This window comes from Pseudorca crassidens, chromosome 11 (assembly GCF_039906515.1).
Source record: "Pseudorca crassidens isolate mPseCra1 chromosome 11, mPseCra1.hap1, whole genome shotgun sequence".
Taxonomy (NCBI): domain Eukaryota; kingdom Metazoa; phylum Chordata; class Mammalia; order Artiodactyla; family Delphinidae; genus Pseudorca; species Pseudorca crassidens.
In genome coordinates, this window is record NC_090306.1 from 84,764,122 (window position 1) to 84,782,907 (window position 18,786).

Below are 18,786 nucleotides of genomic sequence, written 5' to 3' on the forward strand. Positions count from 1 at the left end.
TGAAAATAAAGCCTGGCTCAGGGAAAAGGAGTATGAATCTACAAAAGAGGACAGAAAACAGAAAGACTTAATTCTTAAGCAACTAGTGATAACAGGTTCATGAGGCCTTGCAGATTTATCTAGTTGCAACACTGAATGGCAGGCAATCAAAATCTTTGGCTCAACCTAATACTGCGAAGGAACAGCCAGTGAACTACATGAAAACCAAGAGAGAGTGGTATCTCAGATGTCAAAAGAAAAAAGTGTTTCAAAGAGGAGGGAGAGATCAACTTTGTCAATGCTGATGATAAATCAAGTAAGATGAGGACTAAGAACTGGCTATGGATCTAACAATACGGCAGTCATTAGTTACCTTCACCAAAGGAAAAACACAAAGAATTTTTATAGAGTAATAGAGTTGGAATGGTTTCAACAGAGATGAAGGAAAGAATTTGATATGAGTAAAAACAAGTCTTTCTAAATATTTTGCCATTTTTTTCTAGTCCTGTGGGTATTACTTCCTCTAGAATATGTTCTTTAATTTCACCTGTAGTCAGCAAGATAGATTTTTGCAGGGGGCTCTTTTAGAAACGTGACAAGAATGACCAGGTGTGGGATTACCACTACATTCACCAGAATGGTCAGTTACCCATTCTCTAGCTACTGCTAACAAAAATTGCTTGTAAGTCATTTTATTATGTGCATTAAGGCTACAATAAATTTCATGTTATTTAAAAATATGTTGCCATAAAGAGAATCAGAGAAAGAAGAAGACAGCTAGAGGAAAATTCAGGTTCAAAGGAGAGGGTTTTTTAAAGATGGGAAATATTGCAACATCTTTGCGTCCTTCGGAAATAATGCAGTTAAGAGGGGGAAAACATTGTATTAAAGAGGGAATATTTGCCAGAGCAATGTATCCCAAGTCGATAAGAGGGGATAGGAGCCAATGCACAAGTAGAGAAGTTAGTCTCAGATATAAGCCTAGAAAGTTAATTTAAAGCAAGGAAGGAAAGCAAATATACACATATTGGCAACTGTGGAGGTGAGAATATGTGATTGTTTCTGTTATCTCAGTGAAATAAAAGCAAAGTTGTAATCACAGAGGGATGACAATGAAGGAAGTGTTGAAGTTTTTGGAAAAGAGGAGAAATTTTAAAATAGTCATCTCAGGAAGTAGAAGAGTAAGTGCAATCTTCTCGTTTCGGGCTTCCCTGGTGGCTCGGTGGTTAAGAATCTGCCTACCAATGCAGGGGACAAGGTTCGAGCCCTGGGCCGGGAAGATCCCACATGCCACGGAGCAACTAAGTCCATGCGCCACAACTACTGAGCCTGCACTCTAGAGCCCACATGCCACAACTACTGAAGCCCACGTGCCACAACTACTGAAGCCCGTGCACCTACAGCCCGTGCTCCGCAACAAGAGAAGCCACCGCAATGAGAAGTCTGCGCACCGCAATGAAGACTCACTGCAGCCAAAAATAAATAAATAAACATTTTTTTACAAAGAGTAAATGGTTTATTAAAATGTAATCTATCCATTTAGGCACATATTTCTCCTGCCACTGTAAGCACTTTGAGAGCAAAAGCTATACCTTACTCAGCTTTGCACCTTAACAGCTCCTAGCATGCTAACTTGTACTCTTTACTATTAATTTCCTGTAAATTTTACTTTCCTTTCCTTTTACATTCATATAAAACCCAATTTCTTAATATTATGCTAGTGCTTTAACTCTTTGAGTTTTAATAAGAGAAACACACACAGTTAAAGCACTAGCATAATATGACACTATCACCACCTAGTTATCCAAAATCAGGTGTGAAATCCATAGAAATAATTGCTAATTTCAAAAGAATCATGCCAATTAAGCCCTACTTTCTTAATATCTTAATACAATTGATTCTCTTTATTAAGAAATTTTTAATGCTAAAGGATTTATACGTAAATATATACTATGAAATTCAACCAAATAGGAATTAAATTATTTTGCTCACTAGTTCAAATAGGTGTTATAATTCAAAATTGCTCAGAAAGAAATGAAGCAGAAAACAAAACTTCTACAAAAAGTACAAACATAAATGCTGCATTTAAAAATATTTGTAATTAAAAGAAAAGATCCTCCAAAGCCATCTCTAAATTTTGAAGAATTATTCATAATAACTTGAATGTAATTGAAGTCTAAAAATGTAGTACTGTGATTTACCAAATAGGATTACTTTTAATACTGTTAACTTCCAACTATAACAAATTAATGAATATTAAAGCCACTGAAACAGTTTAAGGTTACTAACTGGTATGGTTCACTCTCAGCCAGTGAGAATATCAACAAATCTCTACTTCAAATTTAATATTAAAAAATGTTATAGTGAATCTGATGGTAAACCTAGGTGACAGTTAATTTGAATAACATAAAAAAATTAAATAATCACAAAAAAGGGTAATGAGATGCCAAAAAATGTTTTATATGAACAAAGCAATAATAATAAAAACAAAAAATCAACTAACGCTAACTATAACTAATGGAAGAGTCAAGTCATTGAGATGTATTGTAGAAATATGTTGTCAGCTCTGCTTCCTGGAACCTTCAAGATGAAATCAGAGTGAGCATCAGTGAAAGAGGTATAGCAACCAAAATGTTGCCCATCCTGCTCGGGTACCTGCCCTGATGCTTCTGATTAAGTGTTCACGTATTCTGAACATACTGTGTACCCTTTCATCTGATTTGTGAGTAACAAAACCAAATGCTATCAGTGGCCAAGTAGAAAAATCTAAAGGAATGAATCATAGAGAGAGGCTGAGATCTTAGAAGGTATATACCCCATCAGGAAGTATTTAAAATTCAACATTTTAAAACACTGTTTTAGCCAAATAATGCACATCTGCAAGCTAAATTACACCTAAAATTCAAAGTCCTTTTAGACTTTCAAGGTCTTCTTCAAACATCACTCTTCAATGTCTTCCCAAGTTCTCCCTCTTTAAATCTATTTTTCTCACCTATATCTTCATAGCACTTCGTCCTAGCATTTATTTTAATATGTCATGTAACAGAAGTTATTCTTGCAAGTTGTTGTGTTCTCCACCAAATTTTGGGCACAGATCTTTTCTATCTTTAATTCTCCAAAAGCACAAAATACAGTGTTTTGCATAAAAAATATAAATTTATAAAATTGAATCTGAACTCTTACTTTTCTAGTCAGAGTGAATTATTGATCTCAAACAGCCATAGTTAAAGTCCTTGGTTATAATGCAATCTGTGCAATAAAGTTTAGAAATATTCCAAAAGTGTTAATAAAAGCAATAAATCTAGATTAGAGAAATTCAACATTTAGACAATAAACATCTAGCTTATCATTAAACATACTTTGAAAAAGTAACTTTGTTAGTCACTTATAATAAATAGTAAACATATATCTATCTCATTTCAATACCCCTTTGCAAGCAAAGTTGTTTTTTTCTTAAATATGAGGGCTAAAAAAAATTCTTGTGCTTATTTTCAAGGCTGCCAAAGTAGAATAAGCAGAAAAGATATTACAAATAACTAAACAACTAAATAACACAGGCAAAGATCTAAGGAAAATTCTGATGCAGGGAGTCAGCCTGACACCTAAGATTAGAAGGCCTAGGATTTTTAAAACTTAAACAACAAACAAAAAACCCTAGAGACACAGTATTCAACCTCAACAACTCCTAGGAAGATAACCTCACAGTTGAGCACTAATTCCACCTTGAATGTGTAGATTTGTTTACAAAACTGTCTGCATTTATTGCCTCTGGGTATTCACAACCCTTTCATAATTCACACCCTCTTCTAATTGAAAGATAGAGTCTGTTTTCCTACCCCTTGAATTTGGGATGCCTTTGTGACGTATTGCCCAATCAAACATGGCAAAAGACACAATATGTTTGTTCCAAAGCTAGACCTCAAGAGGCCTTGTATAATCCTGTTTCTCTCTCTCACTCTCTCTCTCTACCATGTGAACAAGCCCAAGGTGGACTGCTTGATTATGAAAGACACACAGCAGTCTCACCCATTACTCCAGGTAACAGCCAGTTACTACCTGAAGCACAGACACTTAATTGATTTACACCTGACCCAAGACACATGAGAGAGAGCCCAGTCAGGACAGAAGAACTGCCCATATAAGCTAAGACTAAACCATAACCTCAGAATTATAAACTAAATAAATGGTTATTGTGTTAAGCTGTTAAATTTTGGTACAGTTTATTATGCAGCAATAGCTTATCAATATATAGGGGAGAAAAGTCATAATCTGACGGGAACCAAAAGGATCTCTGGAAGGTAAGTAGGTTGCCAGTGACTTGGGGGCTAAAAAAAAACAGTCATAAAAGGAGAAAATGGTAAAAAAAAAAAAAAAAAAGAAAAGCTAACCTTGGAATTAGGGCTAATGAGACAGATAACAAAAGCAAGTTGCTTTTCCTTGTGGAGAAACAAAATCTATCCAAATGTCATCTGTCCTTCAAAGCTCAACTCAAATCACACCTCCCAATAAATTGTTTTCTTATTGCCCGTAAGCATAGTGATCCTTCCTTTATTAGTCATGTATAGAGGTACATTATTGTGGAAAAAAGCCTGGACTTTAATCAGTAAGTCTAAATTCACATTCTGGGTTTACGAGCTATGTATCCTTAGGCAAGTTTCCTAGTCTTTGAATCTGATTCCTCATCTCTGTACTGGAATTTAATGGCTCTCAATCCCACAGGATAGCTGTGAGATTTGTATTCTAAATGTGTCAACATATTAAACACAAAGTACAACTCAAAAATGTTAAAGTGAATTTCGTTCCTTTCATTCATTCATTCATTCAACTTCGACTGGACTGAATTACTGGTGTATGTCAGGCTGTGTGCTAGATACTGGGAGAAAGGAAACAACTACTAAGGAGACCACACACAACTGCCATCTAGTAATAATTTTTCATGTGTATAGCCCTCAAGGTAGAATGAGGTTAGAGATTATGCCTTATATTTCTTCATATTTCCCAGCTGTGTGGTGGGGTATTCTGAATTGAGTAGTTACAAAGATACATGTAGACCGTTTGACCAGTTAAAAAATGGTAAGATTTCTTCCTGTAAGTTTTAACATCTGTATCTCAAAGCAAAACAAAAGCACCATTGCTTTTGAAACATAGCTAAAAGAAGACTCACTTGACAGCTCACATCCATTCCTGCTTCCAGCAGCACCTGAACAACTGCTTTGTGACCATTGCGTGCAGCAAGGTGTAGTGGTGTGTGCTTTCGAGTGTTGCAGCTCATTAAGTTAGGGTGTGCACTGATGATCATTTTGACCACTCTAAGCCGTCCATAGAGGGCTGCCAGGTCCAGAGGAGTTTCCAGCTTGCTGTTCCTGATGGTAGGATCAGTGAGCTCTTCCAGCAGAACAGCAACTACTTCTGAGTGTCCATACTGAGCTGCACAGTGTAGGGCAGTTTCATTTTCATTGTTCTGTTAAGACAAAGACATAAAGTGCAAGTTTTCAGAAATTCAATCCTTTATCAAAACCTATATACAGTCATTTAAAACCTGAGATGCTTTGAAAATGTAAGTTTAAGATTTATCTGTTTTAATAAGTATGCCTAATAGAATTTTATATTTGATACTAGTACCTATCATTTATTACACCAAAAATATCACATTTTATTTTTATTACTTCAAATGAAAAAATCAAACTTTTCCCTACACTATATATTCCAACTTCCAAGAGTGATAAATGATTTAGCCATGTTAGTCAGTAGCCCTGCTGGGCCAAGATGGTCAGTGTTATCTGCACTGTGCATCGTGCCTCCGTGACATTTGTTAATGAGAGAGATTAATAAGAATTATAATACACTTTTAACAGACTCGTTTTCCAAAAGATAGTTGAGATAGTACAGTCTTTGATAATGAAAGATTTACAGAAAGGCTTCCCAAGTTAAGTTTCATTTTATCTTTCGTTTAAGTATAAATCAGTGCTTCTTTTGCAAAGAGAATAAAGACATACTGGCCCTAAGGTTAAACCATATCTTTTTGAAATGTAATCATGGATTGAGAAGCAGACCATACCCATACCATACACGTATCACAGTATTACACGTGTAGCTTATAAGTGTTTCAGTTGAAAATCAATGAGATTTCCCCAGGAATTCAGCAGAATAAAAAATGTTAAAATGGAGAAAACTGAACCCATTTGCAAGGGAGATGTACCCTTTCAGATTCTTTGGGCAGATGGTGTAGGTATATGCAGTATGACTATGTCAGGAGGCAGAAGGGTCAATCAGGAGAAATGTGAACAAGAAATTTTAGTAACAAAAATGCAATGTCCTAAATGAGGGTTCTAGGGAGCAAGGGAGGATTTCATCATCAGAGTCATTATCATAGCTATCACTATGTGCCAGGTACAGTTGCATTTCATGTTTACTCATCTAATCCTCACTAGGAGATAAATATTATTATCATTATCCCCATTTTACAGATGAGGAAACTGAGGTAGTAAGTAGCTGAATAATTGCCCTTCAATTATACAGCCATTTAGTATTGGGGCCAGAATTTGAACCTAAATAGCCTAGACCCAAAGTTGGTACTTTTAATACCATCTTCCACAATAGAAACTATTACTACTACCATTTGCTGAGTGTCTAAAAACTTTACATACATTGTCTCCTTTAACTCTTACAAATGATCCTACAAGATTGGTATTAACATCTCCACTTCATGGATGAGGAAACTAAAATACAAAAAAGTTAAATTACATGCCCAAGCAGATTCAGTATCTTTTGGAACCTGTATCCATCAGAATCAAAAACCCATTTATGCTCTTTCCACTGTACCACACTGCCTGCCATGTGTTTCTTTATTGCCAAAGAAGAAAAACATGGAGCTAGTGATCTGAAAGCAGAATTTCTATAGATTTTTCCCAAAAGAACATCAACTGAGTTGAAATAGGAAGTAACTGCTTAGATAGCTGTTCTAAGGGTACAAACCCAAACAAATCTTATCGTTCCAGAAAGTAACTCAGCCTTGCTCTGGATGATAAAACAATGCAGATAAGTAAGTTGAGAGTAGAGAGAAGATTTGAAAACTTAAAAAGAGGAGTGATGGGGGAAAAAAAGCACAGAAAAGTCTTCTTACTACTTTACTTTTCCAAAACAAGTATCAGAAGAGGGCATCTGAAGGCCAAACGCAAAGGAAAAGCTACTCCTTGAAGACAGTCAACAAAAAGTTAAGATCTGACAGATGGGGAATCTAGCTGGAGGTATTGTTTTTTCCAGCATTTTGGGTGAGCCATTCCTGTTCTTAGTTTAAATGTGTTATCATAGTCTATTTCCTTACAGACTGACAACATAGAGGCTTGCACTCCCTGATTTTATTATCTGGCCAAGTTTTATAAACCTGATTTAAAAATCAATCTTATTACCTTAAACCATGAAAATATGATATAGAAATATGCCTCCTGACCAAACCAAATTTCCCATTGGTTGAAAAGAGATTCAATCTCAGTTTTTAAGATATACTCCCTCTTTGAGGAAAAGAAAAGTAAATTATGAAACAATACCTCAAAGACCTCTCTACCTTTGCAAAGGCCTTAGCCTAGGAAATTATAAGTGCAAAATTGAAATTTTTCTATTAACTCCAGTTATCACTGTTCAGATCTCAAGAAAAAGTAATTTCAATCATTCAAGTCTTACTCAGGAGAAAATGTTCATAGAGTTTATCTGTAATATCAAACACACACTTGGCTTGTCACGTCAGTGAAGACCACAACTGTGCTACCTTTACAAAAAGGCATGGTTGTATACTCATGTCCATACTCACTAGTGGTCTAAAAAAATCCAATTTGAAATAAATAGGCTGTGATAAAGCACCAGTTAATAATTGCTAGTATGTTTACATTAAATATTCTTAAACTGTTTTGAATTCCTTCTTTTTTACCAGATGAGTGTTCTCTGAAAAATTAGGATACTTCCAGACAATGGGTGGCAGTATGAAACTGGCTAACAAAAGTTATTTACCAAAGATCTTACTTCAAAGTCAAACTAATGGAAACTATCTAACACTAGTTGGATTTGAGTTCTGGTGAATGGCAAGGGAATATACTTATGAGATAAGGCTCCTCTGGTTTTTGCTCTAATGTTAAAATACAGAAGAAAAGAGGAAGAGAAGGTGGACGAAAAGGAAAGAGGAAGGAAAGGCAGGAGGGAAACGAATATACAGAGAAATATAAATTGAAAACACACATAACATCAGAAGAAAGGAAATAAACCTGTTGACAAAAGACAGGAAGGATGTGGCAATTATAAAAATCAGGGCAGAGTCCACTTTATTTTCAAAATTATGTCACCCTAAGTTGACCACTAATTCTAAGGCAGTATAAAATGGTGATCCAGGTTGAAGTGCTAACACGTACTTATTAGCAACAATAAATCACTCTATCTCTCTTAACTTATCTTACTGTAAAATTAGAATATTACCTTCCCTATAACCTTAGAATACAGCTTGTAAACCAAAAGAGATAACATATAGGAAAATGCCTTATAAGCTTTAAACATTAAAACATAAGGTAGAATTACTTTTAAAGAAAGTTGTATTAGAAACCAAAGACAGCATTCAGAAATCAGAATGAAACCCTGACAGTTATGCATAATTTTAACATTATAACATAGTGTATTACTGGTTAAAAGCTTGGGCTTTGGATCAGAAAAACCTGAATTCAAATACTGGCTGCATTTTTTAGAAGCTGTGATATCATGGGCAAGTTACTTAATCTCTCTAAGGTACTTTCCCCATATATAAGGTAGGAACAGTAATTAACACCTACCTCATCAGGCTGTGGTAGAGCTTAGAAAGATAATGTAGATGAAGTACTCTGCACAATGCCTGGCATATAGTAAACACTCCATAAGTGATAGGATTTACCACTTAGAATACCAATGTGCTATTGTGGAGGGCTCTGGAATTACAGAGATCTGAATACAAGTCTCAGTTTAAGTCACTCAGTAATGTGTGAACTTAGAAGAGTTACTTAGCTTTACTGAGGCTGATTTCCCATCTATAAAATGGAAGTGATAAAAATCACTTCAGAGGATTGCAAGAACTAAGTAACTAACATATCACAGGTAAAAGTGCTTAGCACAGTGCCTGGTTATCATAGGTCTCAATAAATGTTCATTACCATTTTCATTCCTGCCCTCTATTGCTTAAATACATAAAGGCTTATGATTAATTAGCATATTTCTGTCCCATTCGTGGGGAAAAAAGAAATAAAGCTAAAATCAGAATTTACCTGTGAAAACAAAATTCCGACATCAGAAACTTTTAGAAGAAATGACACTGAATGAGAGAACTATGTCAGCACTAAAAGCGTATATACATAGTAACAAACAAAAAATACTGAAAGCATGGTATTAAAAACCTCAAGAAATTTCAACTTGTTTCCAATAGAAACCACAACATAAAGCAAGAGAAGTGAAAAAGGAATTCTGAAGTCCAATCACCTCAAAAAAACCTTTTTTATATTTAAATTTATTCAACATCACAAAAAATAACTTTCTATTTAAAACACACCATTACAGTTATATGCCATATAAAGTATTCAGCTTTCAAATGTAAATAAATTCTAGGGTTTTTCTTTCTTATTTTTATGTCATTTAAAAAATATTGTTTGAAGAAACTAACATTCCCTTGCTTAATCTTGGTTTGTTTTTCCATCTTATTATTTCAGGTTTGCTTTGGGGCATTCAGACAGTTTTAAGAATAACCACCAGATGGCTCATTCCACAAATGATCTTTTAACTTGGTTTTCTGAGAAACAGTTAGCATTCTCATAAATTTCCTTTTAGCATGATATGCCAATAAAGATAGCCATATCTGTCATTTCTTATAGATTTGAATTAATGAGTGTATTCTCATAAAAATATTCTGTATTTTGTAACCTGTAAACAGACATTTTATTGCAATAAATATTAATGACAGTGTTCCAATTAATAAAACATTTTTCTTGATTAGTTCTTTATACAACTACCTTTTGATGTAAGAAAAAAATATACATTTTTCTTCCCTTTGCTGTTCACAGCTGGCAAGTGTTACTTTTTATTCTTTAATCTGAATTTCAGTCAAAGGTCTGCAAAGTCTGTATCCATTTGAACAATATGCTAATTGTACTTCATTAGATGTGCTTACCCTGGAGTAACCTACTTCCATTGATATTGGATAACTGCCAACCTGCAGCTTAATGCCATATTTGTAATTCAGTTGTTGGACTACATGCTGGTTTTCAAATATGGTTTTACAAAATGGGAACAGTAGGGGGCATTCAGAGCCCAAGATGTTTGTTATACTGTACTAGAGGACTGTATTTTACTTTCTGGAATCTGTGGTCTTATTTATTTAGAATACCGAGAATGGCATTACTTTTTAAATATATGCATTATATGTAACATGGATACTATGTACTTGTAAATATTTTGACTTTATCTATCAGTAACGTCCTGCTGCTTTTTTTTTACTCAACTTACTCTGGGCGGGTGTGTGTGTGTGTGTGTGTATGTGTGTGTGTATATATATATATATATATATATATATGTATGTGTAGATATAGATATAATCTCTACACATACAGGAAATTTTTAATTTAATGTGTGACTAGCAACTGTATACATTGTATTTTGCATTTTAATTCACAAAACTGTACTTAATGTGAAAGTGCTATGTAAATGGTAAAGCATTATGCAAATGATAGTTGTCACCATTTTAGCATTTAAAATTTTATTAAGAAAAACTAATTCACATTACAAATGTGAATTCTGTTATATCTTTAAATATTCAATAAATATAAAATGGATGCTTACGTAAAGCAGGCAAAAATACTACAACTACTTCCTTTATGTGGGATTTTCTTGTTAACAAGTATCTTTACAAATGTCCAGCTTAGTGCCAATGTACCATATTTGTACCATTTGTACCATATACAAATGCCAAAGAAGTTTTCAACTTTCTCCTTTAGGAAATTCAGCAGTAGAAAGGTCTTTGGCAGGGTAAAGATAGAAATAATCAATTTTTCAATGTGTCTTTGGCTCCACAAAACTCTCGAAAAATCATAGCATGAGCAAATATTTGTCAAGTGCACCTGTTCGTTGACTCTGGAATGCGATGGTCCATGATGAATAAGAATCTTCACAATTTCCACATCTCCTTTCCAGGCAGCCAGGTGAATAGGAAAATAACCTTTGTTGTCTGCTACATTTGTTGATGCCTCATATTGAAGCAGTTTGAGAACTATGTCCCTAAGAAGTAGAAAAACCAAAAAATACAACAGAAAAGAAAATATGCTGAACAATGCAGCATTTATTAAACAGATAATTATAAAAGTATACTAGATACTGGCTGGCAATTTATAGTAATCATTCAAGGTACCGAGACATACAATTGGGTTTAAGAGTTTGCCTCTTCAGCATTTGGCTATTTTACTTACCTGGAACAAGCCACCACCATACACACACAGAGCACTGACTAACCATAAAACTACCTAATAGAATTCATTTCAGCAAAATTTATCTAATTTTATTAACTGAACGAATTTAGTCAAATAACTTAAAAGAATACCTCCTCTCATCTTTTTCAAAAAGGGAGTATTTCCAGATAACCTGTATCTGAGATTTAGTCTGAAGGAAGAGTTGAGGTGCAAGCAAACTCCCTGTTTACAAAAAAGAAGTTATACTACCAAGAGACATTTAGGGAGTTTACACGGCATCCCTACAGAGAACTGGAATAAGGGATTGAAGATACATATAAAAGAGAAAGCAGCACAGTAGGAAAGAGACCCTGCAGTATAAGCCCAAGGTTGAAAAAAAAATTTAATAACTTTTAGCCATGGCACAGGACATACTTTGAATGTGTGTTATTTATACTTGTGCACTCTTTCACCTTCCTCCTCCAAGGCTAAGAAATGATTTTAAGAGGGAAATTCATTTATGAGACAAATACTATCACTGACGCAGTTTCTAATGATAAGATTTCAGAGAAAATAAAAATAAACCTCATTTTAACATTTCTTTTCTAAAATCAGTATTATTTTATAAGCTTTCAATTTAAATGACTTGAATTTAAAGTCTCAGCTATGCAAACTACCTAATGATATGACCCCTAGAGTATTATTTAGTCTCATTTTTCTTTTTCTTTCCTGTAGAAAATAATATAAATAATAATAATAGTGCCTGTTGCTCAAGACTGGTAAGAACAGTAAACGAGAACATAAAAGAGAAGCCACTCAATAAACAGTAAAACACTATACAAATATTAGTTCTTGCCCCAAATAAAAATAAAATACTTTAAAAGTAAAAATGCTTCCTTCAAATCACCTTTGGCAAAAACAGTCTGAAAATCAGAAGAAAACCTGAAGTTTGTCCAGTTTCTATGCTTCTTCTCACCTCTCTGCTACGTAAAAGTTGTTATATAGGGTCATCCATTCTGAGATAAATAACTTACAAAGTGGTAAAAAGAATTCAATACTTATGAATAACAAAAGCAGCTGAGAATCAGAAGATCTGGTTTGAAGTCCCAACTTTCCACTAGTACTTACTAACTTGGCTACCTTGGACAATTCAAATAACCTCTGTCTCTCTTTCAGATATTGTTAAAATAGAATTTAGAGATTACATATTGTTGCCAGTCTCAAAGAGTTTTGGTGTGAATCAAATGAGAAAGGAAAATGACTACAAAACGGTACACAATCAAAAACTATTCTTAAAGCAGTTTACTGCAAGATTGAACAATTCTAGTGATTTTTTTTAACTGAAATATATCAGCATTTAAATAAAAGTTAAAATAATACCAAAGGAAGCACAGTTAAATACCTGGATGTAACAAGTAGGATTTATCCTACAAAAAAAACCAGCCTTCTCCAAATTCATATAGCAAGAAAGACAATTACGTGAAGGGTTTTAATTTCATCCCTCAAAGCCTAAGCAAAAAAAAAAAAAGTCTGAAATTTCTAAAACCATTTCCTTTCTGGGAGTAAAGAAAAGTTTGATGGGATCATCAATACTATTTTCTTTTACTCTCACTCAAACCATTCAGAATTTCATTTGTTATTTGGCTCAATTTTTGTTGACATTTTCTAATAATGTATGTGATATGCATTCATTCTTTATCTATCAGGAAGATGTATGACATAGTGAAAAAAATGAATAATACTGATCATTTGTATTGTATAGTATTACTATCATCTAAATCAGAAAAGAAAAACCTTCATGTTTATGAAATTATCTTTGGTGAACACCAATCTCCTAAATAAATACTATTATTTTTATTTCAGTTTTTTGAAGTTTATTCATTTTATTAAATAAATATCTTATTAAATTTATTTTTAAATTTAAATTTATTTTTAAATTTTTATTTAATTGAGACTGTCATCTTGTTCAGAGATACCAGCTAATAAACTGGTTGAGCTCAGATTTCTAACGTGAAAACATATCTGTGAAATATAAAGTTATATCTTTGCTCAAATAAGTGCCTGTTAGTCTTGCTGAATCTTAAGCAAAATATTAATCAATATAGTGTCATTAATTTCTTATGACTGTATATCCCTTGTATATGACAAGCAATATGTATTATACAGGCCTTTTTCATCCAGGCTCATCAAGAGCAAATTAAATTTCAGGTACTTTCTTTAATGTCTAAACAAGAAGAGTAGTTAATACAGGATCCCACCAAATCAAGGTTTTTTTTGTTTTGTTTTTGAGATATAATTGACATATAACAGGACTTTAGTTTCAAGTATACAACATAATGATCTGATATATGTATATACTGCAAACCAATCACCATAATAAGCCTAGTTAACACCTATTTTTAAATTTTTATTTAAGTTGCATCTTATATCTTCCAGAGGTATCCAGAAATGAATATTTTGACCATACTTGGTTACCTGGCATGAAATATTAAGTTATATTAATGAACACTGTCTACAGAATAGCAAGCAAAGAAGTAATCCCTATATCTTAAAGTGGCATTCTTTCTTAACAGCGTTTGATAAATAAGAAATGTTCCAAAACACTAAAATAAATGTAGTTGATGAAATCACAGGAAAAATAATTCCATTTCCCAGGAAAAAAACAAAAATATCAAATTAAATTTAATAATAATCCAACTTAAATCACTGCAACATTTTGTAGCTTGAGGCTAATATATGTAAGTTCAGGTAAAAACAGGAATTCTAAAAGTATTGACTTTTGCTACTATGTTTAAGTTGTTTCATTTTCTGACAGACATAAATAATACTTCTGATTAACATGAAATGTCTTTTAAGAAGTTCAGTATATGTTCTGAGCAAAATTAAATTAATTGGGAAGATTCAACACTCAAATTTCTTTACCTCAACAGCAAGTTTTCCCTATAATTAACCAAAGACATTTATTTTGTTCCATCCTCCTGTATTTGTTGGTAATGCAAAGAATTTTGAAATAAATGCAAATCATCTTCATATGGATGTAGTATTAACAAACTAATGAAATTCTCAAATTCATGAAGGCCCTCTTGATTTCACACTTTCTTGAAGATTTTACTTCTTCTTAATGAAAATAAAGTTGAAAATTTGTTCAACATGGTCAAAAGCCTTTAGGACAATACACTCCATTTTCTAACTGGAGCTCCTTTATATACTGAATTCACTCTCACAGATTTCCAGATAGAGTGAATAAAGCCAAAGTTTAACTAGTTAATAGCCTTATCCAAGAAAGAAGCAATCAACCAAAGATATTTGTAGGTGACTCAAAGGGCAATTTCATGGACAAGATTAAACAAATTTTTAGAGGAAGTACCCTTCTTTCATTAGAAAGCCTACTCTGAGCAAATCAAAAGTGCAGCAGATAGCTTACTATGTGGATTCGAGATACAATTTGAGATACAATTTGGATTATAGATAATGGAGTCTAGGATTCAAGCATTAAATATTTAAAGAATGAGAAGTGAGAATAGAAAATATTTTAACCCTGCACATAACAAATAACATACATATTTCAAAGATACAATAACAATTTAGTACTGACATTTTCCAAAACAGTAGCCAAGAATTACAATGTACCCAACATAGTTTAATGAGATGGAACTTTAAAAAAAAAAAGGAGCAAGTTGCTAAGAAAAGAAGGAGAATTGAAATGAAACATGAATATACAGGTTTAGTAAAACCTTACAGGGAGTGATAAGATTATTAGTTGAAAAGACAGGGGGAAAGGAAAGAAGAAAGAAAAGAAGGACAGAGGAAGAGAGGGAAATAAGAAAGGCATGAAGAAGGAAGAAAAGAAAGGAGGGAGTAAGGGAAGGAGTGAGGGAAGGAGGGAGGAAGCCTGGCTAATTGCTATTCAGAAGAGAATTAAGTGAATCAAATTTGCAGTAGAAATACATGAGCGAGACAATGAATCCTCCGTATTTTGAAAAAGAGAAAAATCTCTAGCCTATCTATTGAAATAATTTATTTATAATCATCACTAGTTAAATTTGTTCTACTGACCATGTTTTTTATATCATTTGAAGGTAAAAATTTTCTAATCTGTAATTACAAATGACTCAGAAATCACCAGAGTACATTACATTTTCTATTGTGTCCTGATGTGGCTAAGTGGAGATGAATTGTTCATTATAAAATAATGTATTTCAGGTATAAAATGCTGCTCCACTTGTGGATTAACTACCATTGATAAATAATAACTCCCAATAAAACGTACAAAATAAAGAGGATACAGGCTTAATATGTAGTATGAAGGCCATAGTTTTTTTTAATTTCTGCACTGGGTCTTAGTTGTGGCACATGGGACCTTCGTTGCGGCATGTGGGATCTTCCGTTGCAGCATGTGAGATCTTTTAGTTGTGCCACACAGGATCTTTAGTTGAGGCATGCTAGATCTTAGTTGCAGCATGTGGGATCTAGTTCCCTGACCAGGGATCGAACCCGGGCCCCCTGCATTGGGAGTGCGGAGTCTTAGCCACTGGACCACCAGGGAAGTCACAAGGCCATAGATTATATATTGGAGGGAAGGGGAAAGCGTGTGCCCAAAGCAAAAGAATAAACTATAGGACTCTGTAATATTTCTTCCAGCTCTATAATTCCATGAACTTCAGCCTAGAAATCGTAATGCTTATGAAAACAACCTAGAGCTGATGGATATAAAGCAGCAGGAATAAAGATAGAAATGATGTGTTTCTATGCTGACACAGAAGAATGTCTATGACATAAAAAAATATCTTTTGCTTGGGAAGAATACAACACAATAGTTTATTACCTAAGCTAAGTGAGAATAGCAAAGACAAAGAAAAGAAAAACCATTCTCCTCTGGCTCTGAGGTATATTCTATGACACTTTTTTATCTGTCAAATATCTTTTCTTATGCCAATATTTAAACCAGCATTCCATGAGAACACACTACTTGTTGATAACGGGAACAAGAAATACATAACGTGACAGAGAAAAACCAACAAGAATTTAGAAAACTGATGTGCATACAGCCACAGAGGGGATATAATGTGAAGTACTGGTAAAAGCATACACTTGGAACCAGGAACACTTAGACTCTAGAAACAGCCCCACCTTAATAACTAAGTGGCCACTAAGTCATCCAGAATGGTCTTGTTTCTCCATTTATAAAATGAAAGAAGTGAGGAGGGCAGGGTAGAATAAATGATCTCTAATTTTAAAAGTCCTTGGTAACTTAACTCATTTAAAATCAAGAAATCTTATACTCTAGATGAAAATCCAAATTTCAGAATTGTAACATCATAGTGCATAACTGAGCCGCAAACAATAATAAAACAGTGTATCATAAAATGTTATAATTGGAAGTAACAACAAAAAATATGCAGCCACTGTATTCAGTACACTGAACTGAGGCCTAAATAGGTTAATGAAATGGCTCAAGGTCACATAACTAGCAGGGAGGGAGAGATGGGATTCGAATTTTCCTGCTTTTTTCCAATACCTACAGAATGACACTAAGCAAAATCTTTCTAGAAAGAGTTTAAAAGAAAAGATAAATGAGACCTTTATATAAAAGCAAAGCAGAGATATACAATTCTCAGAGAACATCTGCAATTAAAGAGATCTTAAAAGATATACAGTCAAAGCCTCATCTCTTTCTGATAATTTTAATGATTGCTATTCAATCACTTAAATTATCCTCACTTTGTATACTGCCAATAAAAACTAAGAATTATGCAAGAGGGCTTCCCTGGCGACGCAGTGGTTGAGAGTTTGCCTGCCGATGCAGGGGACATGGGTTCGTGTCCCAGTCTGGGAGGATCCCACATACCGCGGAGCAGCTGGGCCCGTGAGCCATGGCCGCTGAGCCTGCGCGTCCGGAGCTTGTGCTCCGCAACGGGAGAGGCCACAACAGTGAGAGGCCCGCGTACCACAAAAAAAAAAAAAGGATTATGCAAGAGGCCTCAGAGAAATATATCTCAATGGTTAGAACTTCACAGGATGTCATGTATAAACCAGTAACATTTACTAAAAACTTCACTGAAAATCAAGAAGCGATATGTGTATTTGGGGACAATATTATTTTGAGAAATACTTACAATGCCAAGCTGAGATAGAACAAGAAAAGTTGTATAGCTCAAATGGTCAAGCTCAAGATCTTCTGTCCATTACATTTGATAGTTTGTCTTCCCCATTGGAACTAAGAAATATGGTACCACCCTGAATCTACAACTAAGATGGCCAAAGAAGCCAGCTTGGGCTTATTTAATAGATTTCACTCCTGATGACTCAGGTACAAAGAAGAATAAATAGTAATTCCTTTAAAAGATTCAGATGTTAGGGATCTGGACACATTTTCCACTCTACAGAAGGATAGCATATAGCTGAAAAACACTCGGCAAAATAAAAAGTTCTAAGTTAGATGGTATAAGTTGATATAATAAAGAATCAGGAGTGGGTGAAAAGAAATATAATTTGGGAATTCCAATACTAAAAATCTAAGTGATGAAACATTCAGTTCATGGTATTTTATATAATTTGTATGATTCTTCAAACAGAATGATAATGTTCAATTTATGCAATAAGTTAGATTAAAATGTCATAATGATAAATAATGACAAAAATGATGTTTCTTCCATGAGAGCTTTAAGGCCTTAAAATGTGATCAAGTATAACTAAGTCCCTTGTGTCTCAATTCACAGAATGAAAGAAATGTTAAGTGTGAAAATAAAAGGTAACTAGCACTTTTAAGGCAGTAATTACCACATCTAATAAAACTGAAGTGAAATGAAATGATCCAGATCTGAAAAGACTAACTTGAATCATTAAAGCAAAGGAAAAACACATAGGAGGGGAGACACATGAACAGGGTCACTTTCCTTCTGAAAAACAGGTTAAAGAAGTTTAAAACCTGAAAGACCATCCATGAAGGACAAAGACAAAGCATTTTAGCTTAGTTTGAGGATTTTGAAGTAGTTCATGTAAGTGCCTATGCCTTATAACAGCAAGACTCTATTAAAGAGTTCACTCCTAGTGAATAATCCCATATTTGGTGAAGACACCCAAAAAAGTAGGGAGGTGTCATTAAGTGAGGTATCCCATTCCCTCACCAAAGGTACACACGACTAACATGGTTCTGTCACTTCTTCCATTTTCCCTGTGTGATATTTGACTTGACTTACACTCTGCACATAATCATCTCAGCAACATTCCTACCACTTCCAACTTGTCAGGTATTGAACACCTGGTGCCTCTCCAAATTCATCTAAGCCCAGGGGACTCATGGCAACATGAGACAGGTACCATCAGACATAATTAACTTCATCACATGTAACTAAATACACAAAGA

General features: G+C 34.1%; 1 protein-coding gene across 16 annotated transcripts in view; it reads right to left on the reverse strand.

The window, feature by feature from the left end:
• The window catches only part of ANKS1B (ankyrin repeat and sterile alpha motif domain containing 1B), a 1,163,282-nt gene that overhangs the window by 978,578 nt on the left and 165,918 nt on the right, over positions 1-18,786 (reverse strand). For all 16 annotated transcript variants that reach the window (XM_067697640.1, XM_067697639.1, XM_067697638.1 and 13 more), the window contains exons 3-4: positions 11,097-11,253; positions 5,144-5,440 (exon numbers count right to left, since the gene is read on the reverse strand). In XM_067697640.1, the coding sequence (XP_067553741.1) occupies positions 5,144-5,440; positions 11,097-11,253 (454 nt within the window). The remainder of the gene's footprint in view (positions 1-5,143; positions 5,441-11,096; positions 11,254-18,786) is intronic.